Consider the following 21,062-nt stretch of genomic DNA (forward strand, 5'->3'; position numbering starts at 1 on the left):
TTCCTGTGTGACTAAGGAGACCCCAAATCCAAGGACATGTAGATGAAAACAAATAGAAGGTCTCTTTGGCCACCTTCTGTTTTCATCTATGTTCGTCTTGCTTTCCAACTAACATTCTACTCATTTGGGCCTGTGGATTCCCTGATTTATTAAAAACTTTTTAGGAGTTCCCATCGTGGCTTAGCAGAAATGAATCCATTTCTGTGAGCTGTGGTGTAGGTTGCAGATGTGCCTTGGATCTGGCGTGGCTGTGGCTGTGGTGTTGGCCGGCAGCTACAGTTCCAATTCATCCCCTAGCCTGGGAACCTCCATATGCCATTGGTGCAGCCCCCCCCCCCAAAAAAAGACAAAAGTTTTTAAAGTTTCACAAATTGTTCCTCTGTACTTCTGCAGCTGGGACCCACTCCCCAGTGCAGTCACTGGCCTTGCACTTGCCAGCTCATTCCCTGACCTTTTCAGGTGACCTTGTTTCTTAGCCCCACCCCCAAGCACTTTTGCATGAGAACCAGCATTTCTTTCTTTCTTTCTTTCTTTGTTAAAGCAATTGTCAACCTTTAATGCCTTTCCCACAGTGTGGTTTCAAGCTACCCTGACACAGGCCTCACCCACGCCCTTAATCTTCTCTCCAGCTATCTGCTGAAAAACTTGGCCTTCACCAAAAAGCTTTGGGAGTTTTCCCTTCCCCAGAACTTTGTAGTAGCCCGATTGCCCCACATCAGTGATAGGAGCAGCTCCAGTCCTGTTCTTCGAAGCATTTGCCCATGTTTGCTCACTGACCAAGGTCCACAATTTATCAAAGTCGACAGTTGGGCAGAAGGGCTGGTTCTTCTTTCAGTGGTAAGGCCTCATACCAACTGTCCCAAAGTATCCCGGGCGGTACTTGTGGAAGCTGACCCTGTGGTGATGCAAGCCACCCGCATTGCCCCTGCCTCCTGGGTGCTTTGAGTGTTTCAGTGTGGCCATAGTTCATGTGCTGACGTTTCCAGATCTTCCTTAGTCTGGATGGCATGTCGGTGGCCGCGATGAAAGAGAAAACCAGCATTTCTTGAGCCCTCGCCTTGGGCACGCTTCCTAGCCCCGGACACACAACCCCACGTTCACCCATCACAGCAGTCTCGTAGGTGGGCCTTCATCCCACATTCAGGACAAAGTCACTGAGGCACAGAAAAGCTCAGTCACTTGCTCAGGAGTTAATGAATGGCAGACCCAAAATGGCCCCCAGATCCTTTGGCTCCAGAACCCAACTCTTAAGGCCTGTGTCATTCAAGGGTAGACGGCATAGCCCCGCAGCAGTGACTCGAAGTTTATACTTGGCCACGTGAGTGAAATCTCATGTCATCAGAACACCTCCCGAGGGTGGTTTTGGTGGGGACTGCCCATCTCTGGAAGTCCAGCAGAGTTAGTTTTCCTCACTTGAGTTGAGCCTCTGATGAAACGGTTACTCAGCCCATCTGATGGCAAAGCAGGCTCCTGCGTAGTGGCTCGTCTTCATCCCTGGGCATGTGCTCCTTTAGTTTAATGAGCAGTGCGGTTTTCCAGGAAAGGCTGATTTCTCGTCTCCTTCTGTCCGGCTATGCCTGCATAGTTGACTTTGTGTGAGTTAAATGTCCTTAGGGCATGGCTGCTTTGGACTATGTTCAAATTCAGGCAGATTTTGTGTCTCAAAACTTATAAGACTCGGAGTTCCTGTCGTGGCCCAGCGGAAACGAATCCAACTAGGAACCACGAGGGTGCAGGTTCAATCCCTGGCCCCGCTCAGTGGGTTAAGGATCCGGTGTTGCCGTAAGCTGTGGTGTAGGTCACAAATGGGGCTCGGATCCCGCATTGCTGCGGCTACTGCTCCGATGAGACCCCTAGCCTGGGAACCTCCATATGCAGAGGGTGTGGCCCTAAAAAGCAAAAAAAAAAAAAAAAAAAAAGAGCTTATGAGACTTGACAGACCATATGTCACCTTCCCCAGAAATGAGTTTTATCTGTGACTCATGGGTTAGAAAGAGTAAGTGATCCAAAACATCTTACATTTTGTAACTCCTCCTTTCTCAGTATCCATGGGTTGGTCGCTGAAGCCCTCCTAGAAAACTGTCCGCCTAACTCACCTAGTCATGTTAATACTTGCAGAAAGGATTAAGCATGATGGGGATTTCCATGTCATGTGTTGATTTCATCATCATCATCAAAAATAAGAGCCTCTCAAGTGACACATTTGAAGTACCAGTGCTAAGTGGTAGGGGCAGGACACTTTGAGACCTGAAAGTAGAATGCGGTTCTGGAAATCACCTCGTTCTTCCATTTACTTCCAAACATAAATCTCCTTAGTTCCCTCCCCAGCCTCATTTCAGTAAAGATATATGTGCTGGTTCTTAGGATCGGAGGCACCTCATTTTGTGGGGGTTATTGAAATTAGAGGCTGAAACTCTACCCTAGATCTACCCAGTCTAGCTCTCCAGGAATGGCATCTGGGCATCTGTTTTTATAACATGCTCTACCAGTAATCTAAGGTCCTTCTGTCGTCTTTTGAGAACCATTAAAATGGGGGTTAAGTATGGTGTTGGGATCAGGCCTATCTAAGCCTCAGTTATTTCATCTGTAAAATGAAGGTCACACATCACAGAGCTATTTTAAGGATGAAAACACACATGGAAAGGTCTTGGCCAGTGCCTGACACACAGAAGTGCTCGCTAAATGTCGTCAGTTGTTGGCATCGCCATCGTCACACTCCTGAGTCTGAAAGGATCTTTGGTCGATGCCCAGAGCTGGGGAGAAGGGAAATGGCTTTGTCATCATAGTCTCAGATGTTACATAGGGCATGAGGAGTCCAAGTTCCTTTCTTTCCAAAGTGGAAATGACACAGGACTCTGTTTTGTCCCCAGTTTCTGGATGTTGAAAGAAAGGCCCCACAGAGAGTTAAATGGCCTCGAAAGTCTTGCAGCCAATGACCAAATCTAGCCTTGTTCTCAAGACATAACTCCAAACAACAGCCCAACTCAGTGGAAATGAACCGGTCAAACTGTGACATAAGCATAGGCAGGAAAAGGTGATTTAACTGAATTTTCCTTCCTGGCCCATTGGGTGTTCACCATGAAGTATACTGGGTGCCTAGATGCAAATCGTGAAACCCTTGTTCTTCCTATCTCATGCTGTACATCCCGTTGCATCCCACATCCCTCTAGGAAGAACTCTGCTCTGCTTTGGGGTTGTTTTCTTCTTTTTATGGCCACACCTGCGGCATGTGGGAATTCCCAGGCCAGGGGTCAAATCAGAGCTGTAGCTGTGGGCTGGGCTATAGCTTATGGCAATGCCAGATCCTTAACCCATGGAGCGAGGCTAGGGATCAAACCCGCATCCTCACAAAGCCCATCCTTAACCCACTGTCCTTAACCCATTGAGCCACAACAAGAACTCTTGCTTTGGGGTTTTGAGTTTGCTTTGGTTGTGTTTTAGAATGACGTGTCACATTGACCAGCTGAACACTTGGTATGATATGAAAACCCATCAAGAAGTGACCAGCAGCCGCCTCTTCTCAGAAATCCAGACCACCTTGGGGACTTTCGGTCTGAATGGGTTAGACAGGCTTCTGTGCTTTATGATCGTCAAAGAGCTGCAGGTGAGCCTTTTGGCTTTTGTGTTTGGTTTCTGCCACCCTGGGAGAGAAGAGTGTAGATCATTGAACCTCTCTTTTCGTGCTTTCTATACGGACATCAGGCATATATTTTGATTCCTGTCAGGTAGATAAGAACTGAGAATAAAGTAGAATTTCTTTGGCCAGCGTCGTCTTTTTATGGGTAGATTGTTGAGTGAGTTTCATCTTGGAAACCAGCAACTCCTCCCCGCAGATGCTTCTGATGGGAACCGGAAGCGGCTGCTTCCCACCATCCTCTTTGTAGCATTGTGTGAACGAAGCCACTCTGTGCTCCACAGAGCATTTTAGTTCACAGGAGTGTTCATTCCTTCTAGTCATTATGTTTGGTTCTTTGATCATGCCTTCTTGTTTTAGAATTTCCTCAGCATGTTTCAGAAAATTATCCTGAGAGACAGAACTGTGCAGGAGACTTTAAAAACCCTCATGAATGCCGTCAGCCCCCTCAAAAGCATCGTAGGTAAGTGCTCTAAAACAAGCCTGAGGTAGAGAGAACACTGGCCTTCCCAAATGTACTAAACAGAAAACCATGTTTTCCCCTTTTAGCAAATTCGAATAAAATTTATTTTTCGGCCATTGCCAAAACACAGAAGATTTGGACCGCGTATCTCGAGGCTATCATGAAGGTATGTTGTGGGAGATGAGGAGAAGCAGTGCGGTGTTTCCTTAATTATTATATTCTTCTTTTTTGTCTTTTTGCTATTTCTTTGGGCCGCTTCCGCGGCATATGGAGGTTCCCAGGCTAGGGGTCAAATTGGAGCTGTAGCCACCAGCCTACACCAGAGCCACAGCAACGTGGGATCCGAGCCGCGTCTGCAACCTACACCGCAGCTCACGGCAACGCCAGATCGTTAACCCACTGAGCAAGGCCAGGGACCGGACCCACAACCTCATGGTTCCTAGTCAGATTCGTTAACCACTGCGCCATGACAGGAACTCCTAATTATTATATTCTTGTAGCTTGGTCACCCAAAGAAAGCTACTCTCTTGTCATTAAAACAAAAGTAGGAGTTCCCGTCGTGGCGCAGTGGTTAACAAATCCGACTAGGAACCATGAGGTTGCGGGTTCGATCCCTGGCCTCACTCAGTGGGTTAAGGATCTGGCGTTGCCATGAGATGTGGTGTAAGTTGCAGACAGGGCTCGGATCAGGCATTGCTGTGGCTCTGGCGTAGGCTGGTGGCTACAGCTCCGATGAGACCCCTAGCCTGGGAACCTCCATATGCTGCGGGTGCGGCCCTGGAAAAGACCAAAAATAAATAAGTAAATGAAACAAAAGTATTCCATCCTTGCATAAAAAGTTCATTAATGAACTGCTGTCAGTTTGCCACCCGAATCTGCTCAGCATATAGAACAGCACCTCAATCTCTCCCCCTTCTCGGTTCTTTGGGACATAAGTTATCCTTACTTGGGGACTAGAACACGTATCTTTGGAAATGAGTAAGAAGGTAAAATGGGGAGATTACAGGCCCACCTTGTTTTATGGTGCTTCCCTTTATTGCACTTCAGTTCCGGACAAATGAAAGAGGGCTTCTTATTTGTGGCTACTGGAGACCTTGTTCCAAAACATCAAAAATACAGCTTCAGAACACACCCCTTCAGGACATGGACACCTGAATATTAACGGATCGCTGTGTAAATTATTAGACTTGGGGCTCCTTTGAGGTTGGCATACCGGACTCTGCAGACATTTCTGGAAGGGTCCCTGTGCTCCAGCAGGGACGGTGCTGGTCTTAGCCATGGAGCCAGTCCAGGAAATCCTTGAGTTTTTCTGTGCAATGTTGTGACCCTCCTCATAAAAGTTGTCACCTTTTTGTTTGTCCCCGGTACTATCACTTTGAAATGCTTCTGTATTTTGCCAGTTGTTGCTCCTGCTTGTTCACAGGTGGGGCAGATGCAGATTCTGAGACAACAGATCGCCAACGAATTGAATTATTCTTGTCGTTTTGACTCCAAACATCTGGCAGCTGCTCTGGAGAATCTCAATAAGTAAGTGCCAGTGCTTGAAACTCATCTGTGGGCCTGGATGGTTCTTCATCAGTTAGCGCCCAGTTTTTTCAATACTGCTCTTGTAGGTAAGGTCTTTTTGAGTAAGAAGGCCCTCTGAATTTAGAGGCTTTCTTCCCATAGGTAAGCAAATCTGTCTTCGGGAGCTTCTTTTCTCAGTATTGTCCTCTGGTCTCTGTCTCTTTCTCACTTTTTTTTTTTTAATGGGTTTATTTATTTAGCCAATATATTCTGATCGCCAGACACGGTGCTAAATACTTGCACAGAGAATGCAAATATTACCAAAATCCACACTTGGCTTTCCACAGGACTCGTCACTGATCCCCCGAGGGCAGTTAGAAGCGTGATGCTGACCAGGCATGGCTGTGGGCACACATCCTGGTGTAGGGTCCTGCCTCCACCCTGCCACCAATTTGCGCTCATTTTGAGCCTCCTGCTTAAAAATAAATAATCCGTTCTTGGTCACGAAGTCAGTGCTTTTGACAAAATGGGTCTTGAAAATAGTTCAGCCAGTTCATCCAAATTTGAATGGCGAGGAATTCCCATTGTGGCACATTGGGTTAAGAACCCGACTAGTATCCATGAGGAGGCAGGTTCGATCCCTGACCTCACTCAGTGGGTTAACGATCTGGGGTTGCCATGAGCTGTGGTGTAGGTCGCAGACGTGGCTTGAATCCTGCATGGTGTAGGGCAGCAGCTGCAGCTCTGATTCGACCCCTAGCCTTCCACATGCCCTGGGTACAACCAAAAAAAAAAAAAAAAGGATTGAAGAGTGAAAGCATTTGATTTGGGTTAACTCCAAAAAATAAAGTCATTCTAGGTCAAATTTTCCACTTATAACCAACCACAGGTTTGGAAATTGAGAAATAGAAGGATTAAGTCCTTGTTTTACAGATGAAGAAACTGAATCCCTGAAAGGTTATATCATAGTTTATATTAATTATTGTCTCAATTCAGTTCATCTCTGATGTTGATCCTTGTTTTTGTTTGTTTTTGTTTTTTTGTCATTTAGGGCTCTCCTAGCAGATATCGAAGCCCATTACCAGGACCCTTCACTTCCTTACCCCAAAGAAGATAACACACTCTTATATGAAATCACAGCCTACCTGGAGGCAGCTGGCATCCACAACCCCCTGAACAAGGTTAGTGATTAACGTGTGACCGGGAGACGGTGTGGGACCAGAGGTGATCTGGCCCGGGCGGCAGGTCACTGTGCTCTGATGCTGGGAGAATCCGGTCCCCGTCCCGGAGCCTCTGTTCTCAAGTCCCCGCCCTTTCAGGTTCCGTCTCCCACGTGGGATGTGGATGATCACGCCCCCGCCCCCTGCCCGACTGTGGGGCTGTGGGAACCAAGCGATAAGAGTGTCGGTCAGCTTGTTGAAAAGTTGAAGGTGCTCTGTCTGTGAGAGATGACGTTGAGGTTTGTCTAGGGTTTGGTATTTGAACGGCAGCTGAATGGTGGCCTTGATCCTTCTGGCCCGAAGGTGCTTCCCTCGGCGGCTGACAGTCAGCACCCCCGTCATCTAGGGTGACACATTTCTTTTCTCCAATTCTGGTCTCCAGAGACCTCTGAGAACGGAAAGTTTTTGTTTTTTTTTTTTCTCAAGTCGATGCCAGATCTCACTTGCTGCCAAAACCTGTCCCACACTGACCGGAGGCTGTTTACACTCCGGTAAACTGCATCAAGTTTTGATGCAGAAATACCATTGGCTTTGATTATAGACTGTTACCCTAGACTCTGTTACCTTTCTAAAATCTTCATTATCATGTGAAATTCTGAAATCTGGGTGATCGCCACGGGTTTAAGGGGCAAGATTATGAACCAAGACAGCGGCTAACATTTTGTGAGTAATTCGGTGCCAAGCATGGTGTGTTAACCCGGACCTTGGGTGCTGGAGCTCAGTCTCACAGCAGCCCCATGAAATGTGCCATTGTTGCTCAGGGCTCCACAGTAGCCGGCCGTGGAGCCAGGCGGTCTGACCAGAGCCGGTGCTCCTGGGAGGATGCCAGCCCCCAGGGAGGAGGGAGATGCCCGGGTGTGTCCTGACTGCGCCCTCTGCCCAGCAAACTGGGCAGGAGATGCTCTGGGACATGGCCCAGGGAAAGCAAATGGACGGGACACCTGCTTGCTTTCTAGTTGTGTGCCGCCTCGTGCTGCTATCTGCTGTGTCCTTCTTTCTTTCTGCCTCTCCTCTTTCCCTCCCTCCCTCCCTCTGGCTTTGCCTGGCTGCTGTATTTTGCTTTCCCCTCCCATTCTTGCTCCTCACCCTCCCCCGCCTTTTGTCAATGACATTAAGAGGATTCAGAGGCAAAGTAACGACTAATCTCTAAGGAAAACTGTCCCCTTCCCAAAAGAGCTCATTACTCCAGAGGTATCTGTGTTTGAGGGTGTGGGGGAGTGTCAGCGATGTTAATACAGCTCTGAAGGCAGTGAGTTAGTGGAAGCGTCCTAGTTTTCAGTTGCCAGAAAGGCAAGCTGAAATAACATAGAAGCATGTCATTTGAAAGTGCCTTGGGCGGTGGTGTGTGATGTAAAGACACGGTTGATTGCCCTTCTCTTTCTCTTTCCAGATATACATAACGACAAAGCGCTTACCATACTTTCCAGTTGTCAACTTTCTGTTTTTGATAGCCCAGTTGCCAAAACTTCAGTACAACAAAAACCTAGGTACTGTATGACATTTATTCTTTGTAATAAGGAACTGTAAGCTAGCTTAATGTCTAGCCAAACAGCTCTGGGTATAGAATGCTGTATCACCTATGAGATCTTTCTTAGTTAATTGCATGTTTATGGAAGCCATGTCTTTGGGCCTCTGAAATATGCCCCTTTTTGAAATACAGACAGTTAGTTTCATATCAACCAAGTGTAGTGTAGTCCACCTTTCATTTCCAGGGGTTAATTATCCAACTTGTAAAATGCCTTTGCTTCTGTCTGTTCTTTAAAGAGCTGATTATGGTAGGAAAGAAACTTGTTTTGGTTAATTTTTTCAACAAGTGTTACGTGCCTACTACATACCTATAACTTCGGTATGAAGAGTAACAGTATAGTTACAGAGAGGAGACTAATCCAGGAATATCTAGTACATTGATATGTATTATTACATATGAAAATATTTGATACAGAAAATAAATACCAAAATTGTCAGTATATTTGTCCTGTCTAGGAATATAACCCCAACTGTGTGTGTGTGTTTGTTTTTGTCTTTTTAGGGCATATGAAAGTTCCCAGGCTAGGGGACCAATCAGAGCTGCAGCTGCCGGCCTACACCACAGCCACAGCAAACCTGGATCCTTTAACCCACTGAGCAAGGCGAGGGATCCACCCTACATCTTCATGGATACTAGTCGGATTCTTAACACGCTGTGCCACTACGGGAACTCCCCCAATTTTTATTTATTTGTTTGTTTTTTGGCATTGACTTTATCTTGAACACTTTTATAATCACTTACCTAATGTATTCCCCAGATACTTTGTCTCCAACCTTTGCATCTGACTAAGAGTTTTTTAAAGTCCAGTATAGAGTTTAATTTACTTTAAAAGTATTTAAGAGCTTTTCTATAAATAACAGCCATATAGGAGTTCCCGTCGTGGCTCAGCTGAAATCTGAACAAATCTGACTAGCATCCATGAGGACACAGGTTCGATCCCTGGCCTCGCTCAGTGGGTTAAGGATCTGGCATTGCCATGAGCTGTGGTGTAGGTCTCAGAATACGGGTTTCCCCAGTCTTCACAAGAACCCCAATGCGGGATCTGGGGGTCTGACTGGCCAGTTTAACTTTATAAGCAACTGCCGATCCTTTTCCCAAAGTGTTTCCCATTTTACAGGTGGCATCCTGCCGTCTCAGTCTTTTTCATCATAACCAGTCTAATGTGAGAATAGTTTCTTGGCGTAGTTTTAATTCACCTTTCCCTGATGATTAATGATGTTGAGCAGTTTTTCGCATGTTTTTTGGCCATTCTTTATACCTCTCTTTGTTAACTGTCTATTCAAGTCTTGCCTATTTTTAAATGAGGTTGATTGCTTTTTATCACTGAGTTGTATGAGTTATTTATATATTATGGATACGAGTCCTTTGATACACATGCCGTGAATTTTTTTTCTCACAAACTGGCTTATCCATTCATTTTCTTTCTGATGAACTTAATAAGCAGAAGTTTTTAATGCTGATGATGTCCAAGTTATCCATTTTTTCTCTTTACAATTAGTCCTTTCTGTGTCTTGTGTCTTTGTCTACCTCAAGGGCACAAAGGTATTGTCCTATTTTTTTCTCAAAATTTTGTAGTTGTAGCTTTTACATTGAGGTTTGTGGTCTGTTTCACATTACTTTTTAATGTACATTACTTTTTATGTACGTCATTTTTTTCCACACAAGAATATCCAGTTTCAGCACTATTTATCGAAAAGATTTCTCTTTTCTCCATTAAATTGTCTGGATATTCATGGAAATGCAGTTGACTTTTTAAGGGTGGGGGTACTTCTGTATTTTCTGGTCTATCTGTCCTTAAGCCAATACTACCTTGATTACTGTAACTTTATAAGTCTTGAAAGCTAGTAAGTCTTCCAACTTTGTTCTTTGTCAACACTGTGCTCTGGCTTCTGTTCCCCATGCAGCCAATCCTGGCAGGTCAAGGTCTAAGATGGGAGCAGAAATCCTCAGTGAAAAAGCCAGCTTTGGAGTTCCCTTTGTGGCACATCGGAAACAAATCCAACTAGTATCCACGAGGATGTGGGTTCAATCCCTGGCCTCACTCAGTGGGTTAAGGATCTGGTGTTGCCATGAGGTGTGTGTGGTGTAGGTCGCAGACGCGGCTCAGATCTGAGGTGACTGTGGCTGTGGTATAGGCCGGCAGCTGCAGCTCTGATTCAGCCCCTATCCTGGGAACCTCCATGTGCCTCGAGGATGGCCCTAAAAAAAGCAAAAAAAAAAAAAAGAATTAAATTTTTTTTTTTTTTAAAGCCAGCTTTGACAGCCACTCACTCACTTCACGTATTTCCTTCATGTGTCTTGACTTCTATAGATTCTTTTCCTGTTCTGCAATTGTACCTGTTAATTGTATAATCCAAAAGAAACAGGGGTGGCGATTATTAAAAATCTGTAGCCTTTTTACTGTGCTAAATCCTTCAAAGCACTAGAAGCCTCCACCAATCCTGGGCCTGGTTCAAAATGTCATCCTGGGAGTTCCCGTCGGGACGCAGTGGTTAATGAATCTGACTAGGAACCATGAGGTTGCGGGTTTGATCCCTGGCCTTGCTCAGTGGGTTAAGGATCCGGCATTGTTGTGAGCTGTGGTGTAGGTTGCAGATTCGGCTCGGATCTGGCGTTGTTGTGGCTCTGGTGTAGGCCAGTGGCTATAACTCTGATTGGAGCCCTAGCCTGGGAACCTCCATATGCCGCGGGAGCAGCCTAGAAAAGACAAAAAAAAAAGTCATCCTGAATTGCCGTTCCCTCCATGTAACCCCCTGCCCATGACAACATGGCCCCAGACGTTTTGACATTCACAAACATTCCTCCTGAGCAAACACTGCCACAGGCAAGCCCTTGGTGGCGCAATTTTTAAGCTCTTGTTGCTTGCAGGGATGGTCTGCCGAAAAGCTGCCGACCCCGTGGATTGGCCACCGCTGGTGCTAGGGCTGCTGACCCTGCTGAAGCAGTTTCATTCCCGGTACACGGAGCAGTTCCTGGCGCTGATCGGCCAGTTCATCCGCTCCACAGTGGAGCAGTGTACGAGGTACAGAGGGCCAAGCAGGACAGAGCAGAATCGATGTGACAGCACGGGCTGGGACATTCCTCCTCCTGCCTGCCTGGTAGACAGGCACTGGCTGCTCACCCTGCTCTGTAAAGCAGGCGGGGCACGTCTCCTCCTTTGGAGCAATTAGAGGTGTGCCCATCCGTAGTCCTCTGCCGGGCGGCCCCCTGCCAGTTCTCACAGGAATGAGTCACGACTGCCATCAGCAACCCTGCGGGGAAGAAAGCCTGCCGCTCTGCCATGGTGGATGCCGCACGCAGCCCCATGAGCCTGGTCCTCCCGCTGGGCCACTCCCCAGGGACAGCTCCCCACTTCTGTGACAGTCGGGGAGCCCCTCGCTGTCAGACCCTGGGCACAGCCTGAGTTCCAGGCGTCTAAGGAAACAAATCACACAGAAGGTCCTGCTTTGCTACAAAGCTTGTCGGCCTTTAGTTCTTCCCTCCCACACGTAACTGGCTTTTCTGGGAGAGAAAACAGTTCCTTACCTGAGATGATGGGTCCTGTGTGCCTTCTCTGTGACCCTAAAGGGTCAGCCCCGGGGGAGAGGTCAGCAGGGGTCATATTGGGAAGGCCGCATAAGCCTTTAAGGGAAGTTTTGATTCCATCCTCGCCCCGTGAAGCGATGCCAGCTGGCTGATAGCTGGATGTGACCCAGGAGGAGGGTCCATAGGTCTGTCTCTTCTTGGGCTTCATCTAGTCCTCTGCCGCCTCTCTAGTCTTTCAGTATTTTGGTGGGGGGTCAGCTGTGAGCAAAGCGGCGAATTGATGCAGACTGTTCTCTGTTACAGCCAGAAGATGCCTGAAATGCCTGCAGATGTCGTGGGTGCCCTTCTGTTTCTGGAGGATTATGTTCGGTACACAAAGCTCCCCAGGAGGGTAAGCAGTAGAGCGAGAACAATATGAATGCCCTTTACTAGAAAGAGGGCATGGAGGGTGGCCCTGGCCTCGTGAGGAGTGAAGTCCCCATTTCCAGAGGAGCCTCTGAGCCCCCGACTGGCTCTGCCCCTCGGCTAAGACGTCCCTCCCCTCACCACGCAGTCAGCGCTTTGCCGGAAGGCAGGGCTGAATACAGCTTCCCTCCTGTCGTCTCACCTCCACCTCTACCACGCCCTCCTCTGGTCAGCAGCCCCCTCACCCCCACCTCAGTTTGGGAGAGGAGGCCTTACAGGGCCAGGGTGGAGAAAGAATCATGTGGTTTGGCGCTTGCTCTCCATAGTAACCCCATTCCCACAGCAATTTGGTCAAGTTCACACCGTGGCTGAAATGCGATACAGCCACAGTTTCCAAAAATGACAGGCTCCTTTTTACCTCCTCCTAAGATACTCCTTCCTTTTCTTTGCTCACTGGTAATTCCACTTTGCTAAGTTCGAGCTGAAGGAAAGTCAGAGCTTGACACTAAAATATATATATAAAAAAAAAAAACCTTTCGATACTGAAAAGCTCATCCTGATTTTTAAAAATTAATAGGTTAGGAACAAAGATACTTTTATATAACAGAAGTCAAAGATGATGTTCTTAAAACTTAACTGGCAATGTCAGACAGACCTATAAATGCGAAAAGCATTCTCATCAAGATCAGGACTGAAAGAGTTATATGGGGATGCTGACTCTCCTGCTGCTTTTTGTTGTACAGGTTCCAGACAATAAAATGGCAAAGAAAAGATTTAAAATGCATCAGGAAAAGAAGACGTATTTATTTCATTGAGAATGTATCTGTCATAGACTCATATGGGAAAACTATTAATATAAGAAACCAAAAACTGATTACATAATAGACAAAGTGATACGCTAATAATGCATTCAAAAGTGTAATGTGAAAAAATCCTATTGACAGAATTAATAAGGAAAATAACCGCTTTAAGAAATATGAAAGAATAAGTTCGGGAAATACTATAGAATTTTGAAGTCCATGTTTCTCAATGAGGAAACGCAAATACTCCTTATAGTTTTATTGCAGTTATGCTCAAAATCCCAGATAACTTTTTTAACCTCAGGGGAGAAAAAGGCTTTTTTTTTAAATTTCGTAAAACTTAGGCTAAATTAGTTTTTTTAAGATGATGCTAAAACACACTATACCATATAAAAAAATACTTACTTTTGTAAAACTGCAGAAATTAAAATAGTGTGATTCTGGTATGAAACTCACTTGATGGATCAGTTGACTAGAATGTGTTGCCTAGACGCAAATGCTAGTGCATACAGTTGTGTATACAGAAAAGTAGTATCTCAAATTAGGAGCGACAGGAAATAGTTAATAGTGCTGGGACAGTTAGTTCATTCTGTTGTTTAAAAATAGCAAGTTAATTTCTTCCTATCTTCCTTGTAATCAAAATAAATTACAGATAGTTACTGAGAAAAATGAAACCAATAAATTAGCAGAAATTTTAGACAGTGTATCAACTCTCAGAACTTCCTGTATTAACAGCAAAGGTGGAAACCATGAAGGATTTAGAGATGAGATCTCTTCTAAGTGCTGAATGTAATGAAACAATTCTTGTCATATGTCTCAAAAAAATTTTTTTAAATTGAGGCAACTATTAACAAAAGACCTTTTTTTTTTTTTTTCCTAACTTATAATGTGCTCTTCTAGATCATTAAAAAAAAAGATAACCAGACCGATAGGGGGAAAAAACAGGCAAAAGATATTAACAGACAGTTTTCAGGAAAAGAAATACGGATGGCCAATAAACATTTGTAAAGATGTTCAACCTTAGTTATATTAAAAGGCCATAATTCAAAATAACAGTAAAGGGAGTTCCCATCATGGCGCAGCGGTCAACGAACCCGACTAGGAACGATGAGGTTATGGGTTTGATTCCTGGCCTTGCTCAGTGGGTTGAGGATCTCACGTTGCCATGAGCTGTGGTGTAGGTTGCAGATGCAGCTCAGATCCAGCATTGCTGTGGCTGTGGTGTAGGCCAGAGGCTACAGCTCCAATAGCCTGGGAACCTGCATATGCTGCTGGTGCGGCCCAAAAAGACAAATAAATAAATAAAATAACAGTAAAATTACTATTTCCATCCAAACCAATCTTTGTACTTTGTGTACAAAGTAAAATATTGGACTCCCAGCGCTAGGAAAGATTCAAAGAAATGGGACTTTGCAGTACTGTCAATGGGAGTGTAAATTACTATTCTCCAGGGAGGGCAATTTATCTCTTTTTAAAAACTTCCTGTAATATTTTGCCTGACACCAGCAATTGCACTGCTAGAAAATTACCTGCTGGGTATATTTGCAAAAGCTCACCAATACAGTTCCTTTTGTGGCTCAGCAGTTAGCAAACCTGACTAGCATCCATGAGATTTCGGCTTCGATCCCTGGCCTCACTCAGTGTGTTAAGGATCCCGTGTTGCCGTGAGCTGTGGTGTTGGCCCCTAGCCTGGGAACTTCCATATGCCAAGGGTATGGCCCTAAAAAGCAAAAAAAAAAAAAAAAAAGGCTCACCAAGATGCTCATGTAAAGAGGTTCATAACATAAAATTTAACAAAGGTAAAGGACACAAGATTATGGGATCCTAGTTTTGACTGTGTAAATTGGAAGAATTCGACACAAAGCAATTATCGGTTTTAGTTTTCTCTAAGGAATTGAGATTAGAGGGTTTTTTTGGGTTTGTTTTTTTTTTTGTCTTTTTGCCTTTTCTTGAGCCGCTCCCGCGGCATATGGAGGTTCCCAGGCTAGGGGTCTAATCAGAGCTGAAGCCACTGGCCTCCGCCAGAGCCACAGCAATGCAGGATCTGAGCCGCGTCTGCAACCCACACCACAGCTTATGGCAATGCCGGATCATTAACCCACTGAGCAAGGCCAGGGATCGAACCCGCAACCTCATGGTTCCTAGTTGGATTTGTTAACCACTGAGCCACGATGGGAAGTCCAGAGATTGTGCCTTTTTCATACTTCTCTAAATTTGCTGAATTTCCTCTAATTAGTAGATGATACCTTTATAATCAGAAAAAAAAGTTAGACACTGCTTTAAATTTCAAGCACTTGGGGATCCCCTAGTTCTACATTCCACCCCATTCACTTTGACCCCCCCTCTCAGGGCTTCCTCAGAGCAGTTAAGGAATTTAAAGGCTTTCCTCCTCTTCCCCCTCTGGCCTCTGTCACCTGTCGGATATCCTCTTCCAGGGCTGGTCATCAGTTATTTGCAAGGTGACCAAAGACCATCTCCTAGTACATCTTTGCAGGTCCAAGTGCCTTTAAGAGCCAGGGAGCTCAGGTCGGCAGGCAAGGGGAGCTTGCAGCATCTCTCCAGATGTGAGCAGTGCCGAGAAATTAGACACAGTAGGAGAAACACCAGAAACAAGGTGGCGGTCTCAATTCGTGCGTGCTCCAGTATTTCCCTGTGACTTGCCTTGCTTCAAAGGATGTCTTCATTTCTTTTTTTTTTTTTTTAATTTTTCAACTTTTCATGAAGGTATAGTTAGTTTATAATGTTGTGCCGGTTTCTGCTGTACAGCAGAGTGACCCAGTCATACAGGTATATCCATTCCCGCTCTTGTATCATCTTCCGTCATGGTCTATCCCAAGAGTCTGGATATAGTTCTCTGTGATGCACAGTAGGACCCCACTGCTTATTCATTCTGAATGGAATAGTTTGCGTCTGCCAACCTCAAACTCCCCGTCCATCTCTCTCCCTCCCCCACCCCGTTGGCAACCACAGGTCTGAGAGTCTATTTCTATTTTATAGATGTGTTCATTTGTGCCATCTTTTAGATTCCACCCATAAATGATATCATGTGATATTTGTCTTTCTTTTTCTGACTTACTTCACTTAGCATGATAATCTCTAGTTGCAGCCGTGTTGCTACAAATGGCGTTATTTCATTTTTTATGGCTGGGTAGTATTCCATTGTATATATGTACTGATTTCTGTAATTTTCATATGGAAAATTTTGAATCGGTTCTGCACATAACACTATGAAACACTTAACTCTTTTGTTTTAATTTTTAGGTTGCTGAAGCACACGTGCCTAATTTCATTTTTGATGAGTTCAGAACAGTCCTGTAACTTTTTCTGCTTCTTCACTGAAAGGATTATCCTTAAATCTTCCACCATCGCTAAAATGAACTTAGAAATGAAGCTCAGCTGCTCATAGAACTGCACTTTTTCCCTTTATTGAGGAAAACGTCAGACATTCTGAGTAATATGTATCTTACAGAACTAGTTAATATCATTAATACTGTTTAAATCATGGTATTACATGCAATTTATATCATGTAGAAGCAGAATACATTTTTGTACTGCCTCTTATAAGTGCTGAATGTAATTGTTATGTATAAATCCATTTAGTTTTATGTTCTAAAGAATTTATTTGTGCAACTCCAGATTTTCAGTAAAACAGTGTTATCAGTACCCAAAGTCATCCTCCTGCTTATTATTCAGACACTGTACATTCTCCTTGCGAAAAACCTTGTCTGGAAGGTAAGAGAGGGGTCTAGTACGTCCAACGTTGTGTCCATGGTCACACCCACAACAGGCTGGCAGGCACATGGTGACAGGCAGGCTAGTAGCAAATGAGAGACCACACAATCCATGGACCATGGAAGTTTATTAATGTCTGAGGTTCAGTGTCCTCTTCCAATCCCAGATACCATGGGGGTGGTTCCCAGCTTCCCTTCAGTAGGACTCACCCCAGCCCCAACTTCAGCTTCTCCTTCCTCCTCAGCTCGAGTCCCACCCCAAGTCCCCACAACCATAATATTATTAGCGATAAGCCCTCATCCCTTTTTTTTTTTTTAATAACAGCTTAGCCATTAACTTTTAACTTCCTCAAAATCCTAAGTCACTTTTTGGATGAAAATTACCCTGAAAGGGGGGAGCTGCCATCCTCTTGGGGTGATAGCTAGCTCTGTCCTCCTCTAGAGGGGCGAGGAACAGGTGAAAAAGAAAACAAACCAAAACACCCAGAACCTGAAATGTGCTTGACAGTCATTTAGCAAGTCGCAAGAGAAGAAGCTTGAATTTGTAATCACGAGGCCAAGTTTGAGTCCTGATTCTGCCACAAGTTCAACTTTGTTCCAAGGCCACCTAGTGGCCTCTAAAATCAGGGCAAAATGACTTCTCAGGTTCCCTTCAGTGTTCTGATATTCTGATAAAAGTTAGTTCCTTTGTCAGAAGGTCTCAAATCCTAAGATACTGAAAGAAAGAAAAAATGACTTTGTGTTTTATTTCACTATCATAGTAGAAAGGCGTTAAAAAGACTTCTAGTCGGCAGAGGGAAGCAGGAGCCTCAACAGCCCAGCCTGGTCAAAGCCGAGGGAGGAATTTTAAGTGTGTTGTTTCCCAGCACATAGAGTTCGGGAGTCTTGCCGGCGGAGAGGCTGCTGCATAGGAACGCAGCCGGTAAGTCCCCGGCATCTAAAGCCACTTCTCGAAACGGTCTTGCTGTTTCTCACATGTGATCAGGTGCACAGCAGTAACTGCATGAAGTGAGATCTTTAGTTCTTTGTAAAATATGCCCCCCCCCCAAGAAAGTCAGCTCCTAAGAAGGCCAGATTTAAGAAGGTGAATTTTTAACCAGAAAATAAAAGTGTCGGATAATTTCGAGGGCAATGTCATGAAACCAAGCAAATACGCTGTGCTGAAACATGGCAAAGTGATAGATGCAACTGATTCTACTTGTGATGAGGCTAGAAAAACTGTTTCCTCAACTGAGAACTTCAACCTCATAGTTGAGAAAAGGGAATTCCCTGGTGGCTCAGAGTCAAGGATCAGACGTTGTCACTCCTGTGGCGCAGGTTTGATCCCTGGCCTAGGAACTTCCACACGCAGCAGGAGGCAGGGGAAAGGCTGAAAAAGAGAAATGTTTAATATAAAAGCTTTAAGTCATTTTTAGCCCTGATCATTGGACTCTGAAGTAGTTACTTAATATTTCATATTATATCCTACTGCTCTTTTGGGGGAACAATTTACTTTAGTGATATTTGGAGATTTACTTAAGTTTCATGATACCCTTCTGAATGTCCATAATCTCTTCAAATATATTGTAAACTCGGTGAATTCTGACAGATTTTAAGGCATTATGTCAAATATTGCAAGTGCTTATTTGTTCATTCACTGCTTCTTGAAATAAGCCTAGCCTGGCTTATTAATGTTACACAGTGGAATTCATATAAAGCCCTCAATTGCCTTTCTGTATGAATGTGATGTTTTCTAAGAACACAGAAAAGAATCCTATCCCAATGGATAAGTGAGGGAAGCTAGAAGGATAGATGACAAAAATAAGGTCCAGAGATTTTAAGGCAACTTTCCCAACATCAAGAGCTATTTAACAGAGACGTTCCCATTGTAGCTCAGTGGAAATGAATCTGACTAGTATCTGTGAGGACACAGGTTCAGTCCTTAGCCTCGATCAGTGGGTTAAGGATCTGGTGTTGCTGTGGCTGTGGCGTAGGCCAGCAGCTACAGCTCCGATTCAACCCCTAGCCTGGGAACCTCCATATGCCTCGGGTACGGCCCTTAAAAAAAAAAAAAGTTATTTAACAGAATAGGTCTCCCTCTGTACTTTCCATTCCACTTGGGTTTTCCTTTTCATAATCACGAAGTTATGTAAAGAAGTCACAGCAAGAGACAAAAAGAATGAGAGTTGATTCTTCATTTTATTTGCAGATCCCACAATGACTTGTCTCAGATACTGAATTCAAAAGACAAACTGCAGTTCCTCAGTGTTAGCACTAACTTATGGTATCAATCATTTCTTTTAAATACTATCTTATTTTACCCTTCATTTTAAATTGCAAACCAAAGAATATATTTACATGTTTATATACAAAGAACTTCAAAAACAAATCAATCCCAATCTTGGTCCAGGACTTTCCACTTTAGAAGTGGGATAGTACTGTGCTATATATACATTTCCTCCCAAGTCTCTTGAGACCTGGTGAACTGGAAGTCAGTACTCATTCACCAGTGGTTCCCTGTTAAGCTTAATGAACCAAGTACTTAATTTCTGAGTAAATCAGAGGAAATAACACAGAACATGCTCTGTACAGTACAGCCCCACTACTGAAGATGGCTCGAGGTTTTGTGATCCAGGGCTCCGATTTAAAGCAAAAATAGGTGGCATAGATTGCAACAGCAAAGAAGTGTCCAATTAAAACCAGAGGATTGGGAGACAATCTGTGACAGGAAAAAAACAAACAAACCCAGATATATATGTTAGTAAGACCCAGGGATCAAAATCAACTCATAAAGAGGTTCCAATTATATATCATCTACGAAGGTAACCACACACTCTACATTTTAGGAGACTTTACAAGCTTGTGTCTGCCTGCTAAGGGACAAATGAAATTTTTTTTTTTTTCTTACAAGAAACTCAGACTTTTCCCCTGTCAGAGAAGCCAGAAACTCCTCTTATTTACATAAAGTGTATGTTTTGAGCTGTTTTCTTTCACTAATCTTGGGATCCCAGTCTGAAGTAGCTAGATGGCCTGGCCTCTTGAGTCTAGATTTTTCAAAAGATAACTGTTGACATTCAGATAGCAGATGAAGGAGAAGAATCTTAGAGAATTTCACTTCGCAGACTTACCAAGAATAATTCTACATATGTCTGCGTCAAAACTGAATTTCATGAGTCCCACACTCCAACTGAATTAAATTTTAAACATCTCCGTTATTCACAGTTCCCACAGATCAGATCATGTGGATAAACCCACACACAAAAAAAACAAGCTTCTATTTGAATCAAGAGTTTGAGCCTCATCTACTACCATCTTAGATTCGGGAGGAAGTTGATTGGGACACTAATTGATAATAAAATGACAAAATACATAAGGAAGAGAGATTTGCAGTGAATTCATAAACCAAACAGCCCTAAGAAAATCTGGAATTATTTGCTTCCTCGGTAATCAAAATAACTTACACAGAAAGCAGCGCAACTGGACCACTAATACATTCTCCACCAAGTTTGAAATAAAAAAAACAGGCTTTTCTTAGTTGATACAGCGAATCTAAAATAAAAGTTAAAAATTACTCTCAATCAAAATAGTCACACATTTATGTTGGGTGCTAATGATATGTCAGGAAAAATGAGGATGTAACATCACACCTCATAGACAATTTCTTAAAAAAAATCTAGTGCTGGCATTTCAGCAACCCAAGATTTCTTTTAAATTTCATTATTAACATTACAGAGTAATTTAAATATGAGTAAACTTTTGTCTGCTAGTAAATAATCACTAAATATGTAGGTTTGGAAGTTAGAGCTGTGTAAAAACTATTTCCTTGACTTTGTTGTAAATTCATTAAATGATGCAAAATATTTTATATACTCTTTTTCTTATAAAAACGCAACTCTAGAAACCAGATTCCCAGTCTCTAAGACACCAGACCCATATAACAACTGTGAATAGTAAATAATGCCTGTATCTGTACAGGTTTTTTTTGTTTGTTTGTTTTTTGCTTTTCAAAATAACTCGTTAATCCCTCACAACGTAGTATCATCAACCAATAACCTTTTTAATAGTATAGAACCAATGTTCTTCTCAGGTATGCCCAGATTTTTCTTTACAAAAGATAAAAAAGGATGGAATAGGTAACTTCTACTCTAGTAATGCTCATTCCTCCTCTAATATTTCATAACTTTATTTTGCTTTTGTCAGCAGATTCAAATTTATAATGTAAGAAACTCAGGCGCTTAGAAAAGCTTGGAAAGAATAGCTTAGAAAAACTC

General features: G+C 43.8%; 2 protein-coding genes and 1 pseudogene across 3 annotated transcripts in view; 1 reads left to right on the forward strand and 2 right to left on the reverse strand.

Moving 5' to 3' along the window:
* WASHC5 (WASH complex subunit 5) overlaps positions 1-16,744 on the forward strand; it is a 69,218-nt gene extending 52,474 nt beyond the window's left edge. For both annotated transcript variants that reach the window (XM_047783263.1, XM_047783264.1), the window contains 9 exons: positions 3,442-3,604; positions 3,995-4,097; positions 4,184-4,263; positions 5,521-5,624; positions 6,655-6,784; positions 8,214-8,310; positions 11,220-11,373; positions 12,180-12,267; positions 16,343-16,744. In XM_047783263.1, the coding sequence (XP_047639219.1) occupies positions 3,442-3,604; positions 3,995-4,097; positions 4,184-4,263; positions 5,521-5,624; positions 6,655-6,784; positions 8,214-8,310; positions 11,220-11,373; positions 12,180-12,267; positions 16,343-16,399 (976 nt within the window). In that variant the 3' untranslated portion in view covers positions 16,400-16,744. The remainder of the gene's footprint in view (positions 1-3,441; positions 3,605-3,994; positions 4,098-4,183; positions 4,264-5,520; positions 5,625-6,654; positions 6,785-8,213; positions 8,311-11,219; positions 11,374-12,179; positions 12,268-16,342) is intronic.
* Positions 580-1,009, reverse strand: LOC125129034 (60S ribosomal protein L27a-like; annotated as a pseudogene).
* A 2,227-nt stretch (positions 16,745-18,971) lies between the features above and the next one.
* The window catches only part of SQLE (squalene epoxidase), a 33,275-nt gene continuing 31,184 nt past the window's right edge, over positions 18,972-21,062 (reverse strand). Inside the window, exons 10-11 of the mRNA XM_047783265.1 lie at positions 20,253-20,340; positions 18,972-19,510 (exon numbers count right to left, since the gene is read on the reverse strand). Coding sequence (XP_047639221.1) covers positions 19,318-19,510; positions 20,253-20,340 — 281 coding nt within the window. The 3' untranslated portion in view covers positions 18,972-19,317. The remainder of the gene's footprint in view (positions 19,511-20,252; positions 20,341-21,062) is intronic.

The sequence above is a fragment of the Phacochoerus africanus genome, chromosome 6 (assembly GCF_016906955.1).
Source record: "Phacochoerus africanus isolate WHEZ1 chromosome 6, ROS_Pafr_v1, whole genome shotgun sequence".
Lineage (NCBI taxonomy): Eukaryota > Metazoa > Chordata > Mammalia > Artiodactyla > Suidae > Phacochoerus > Phacochoerus africanus.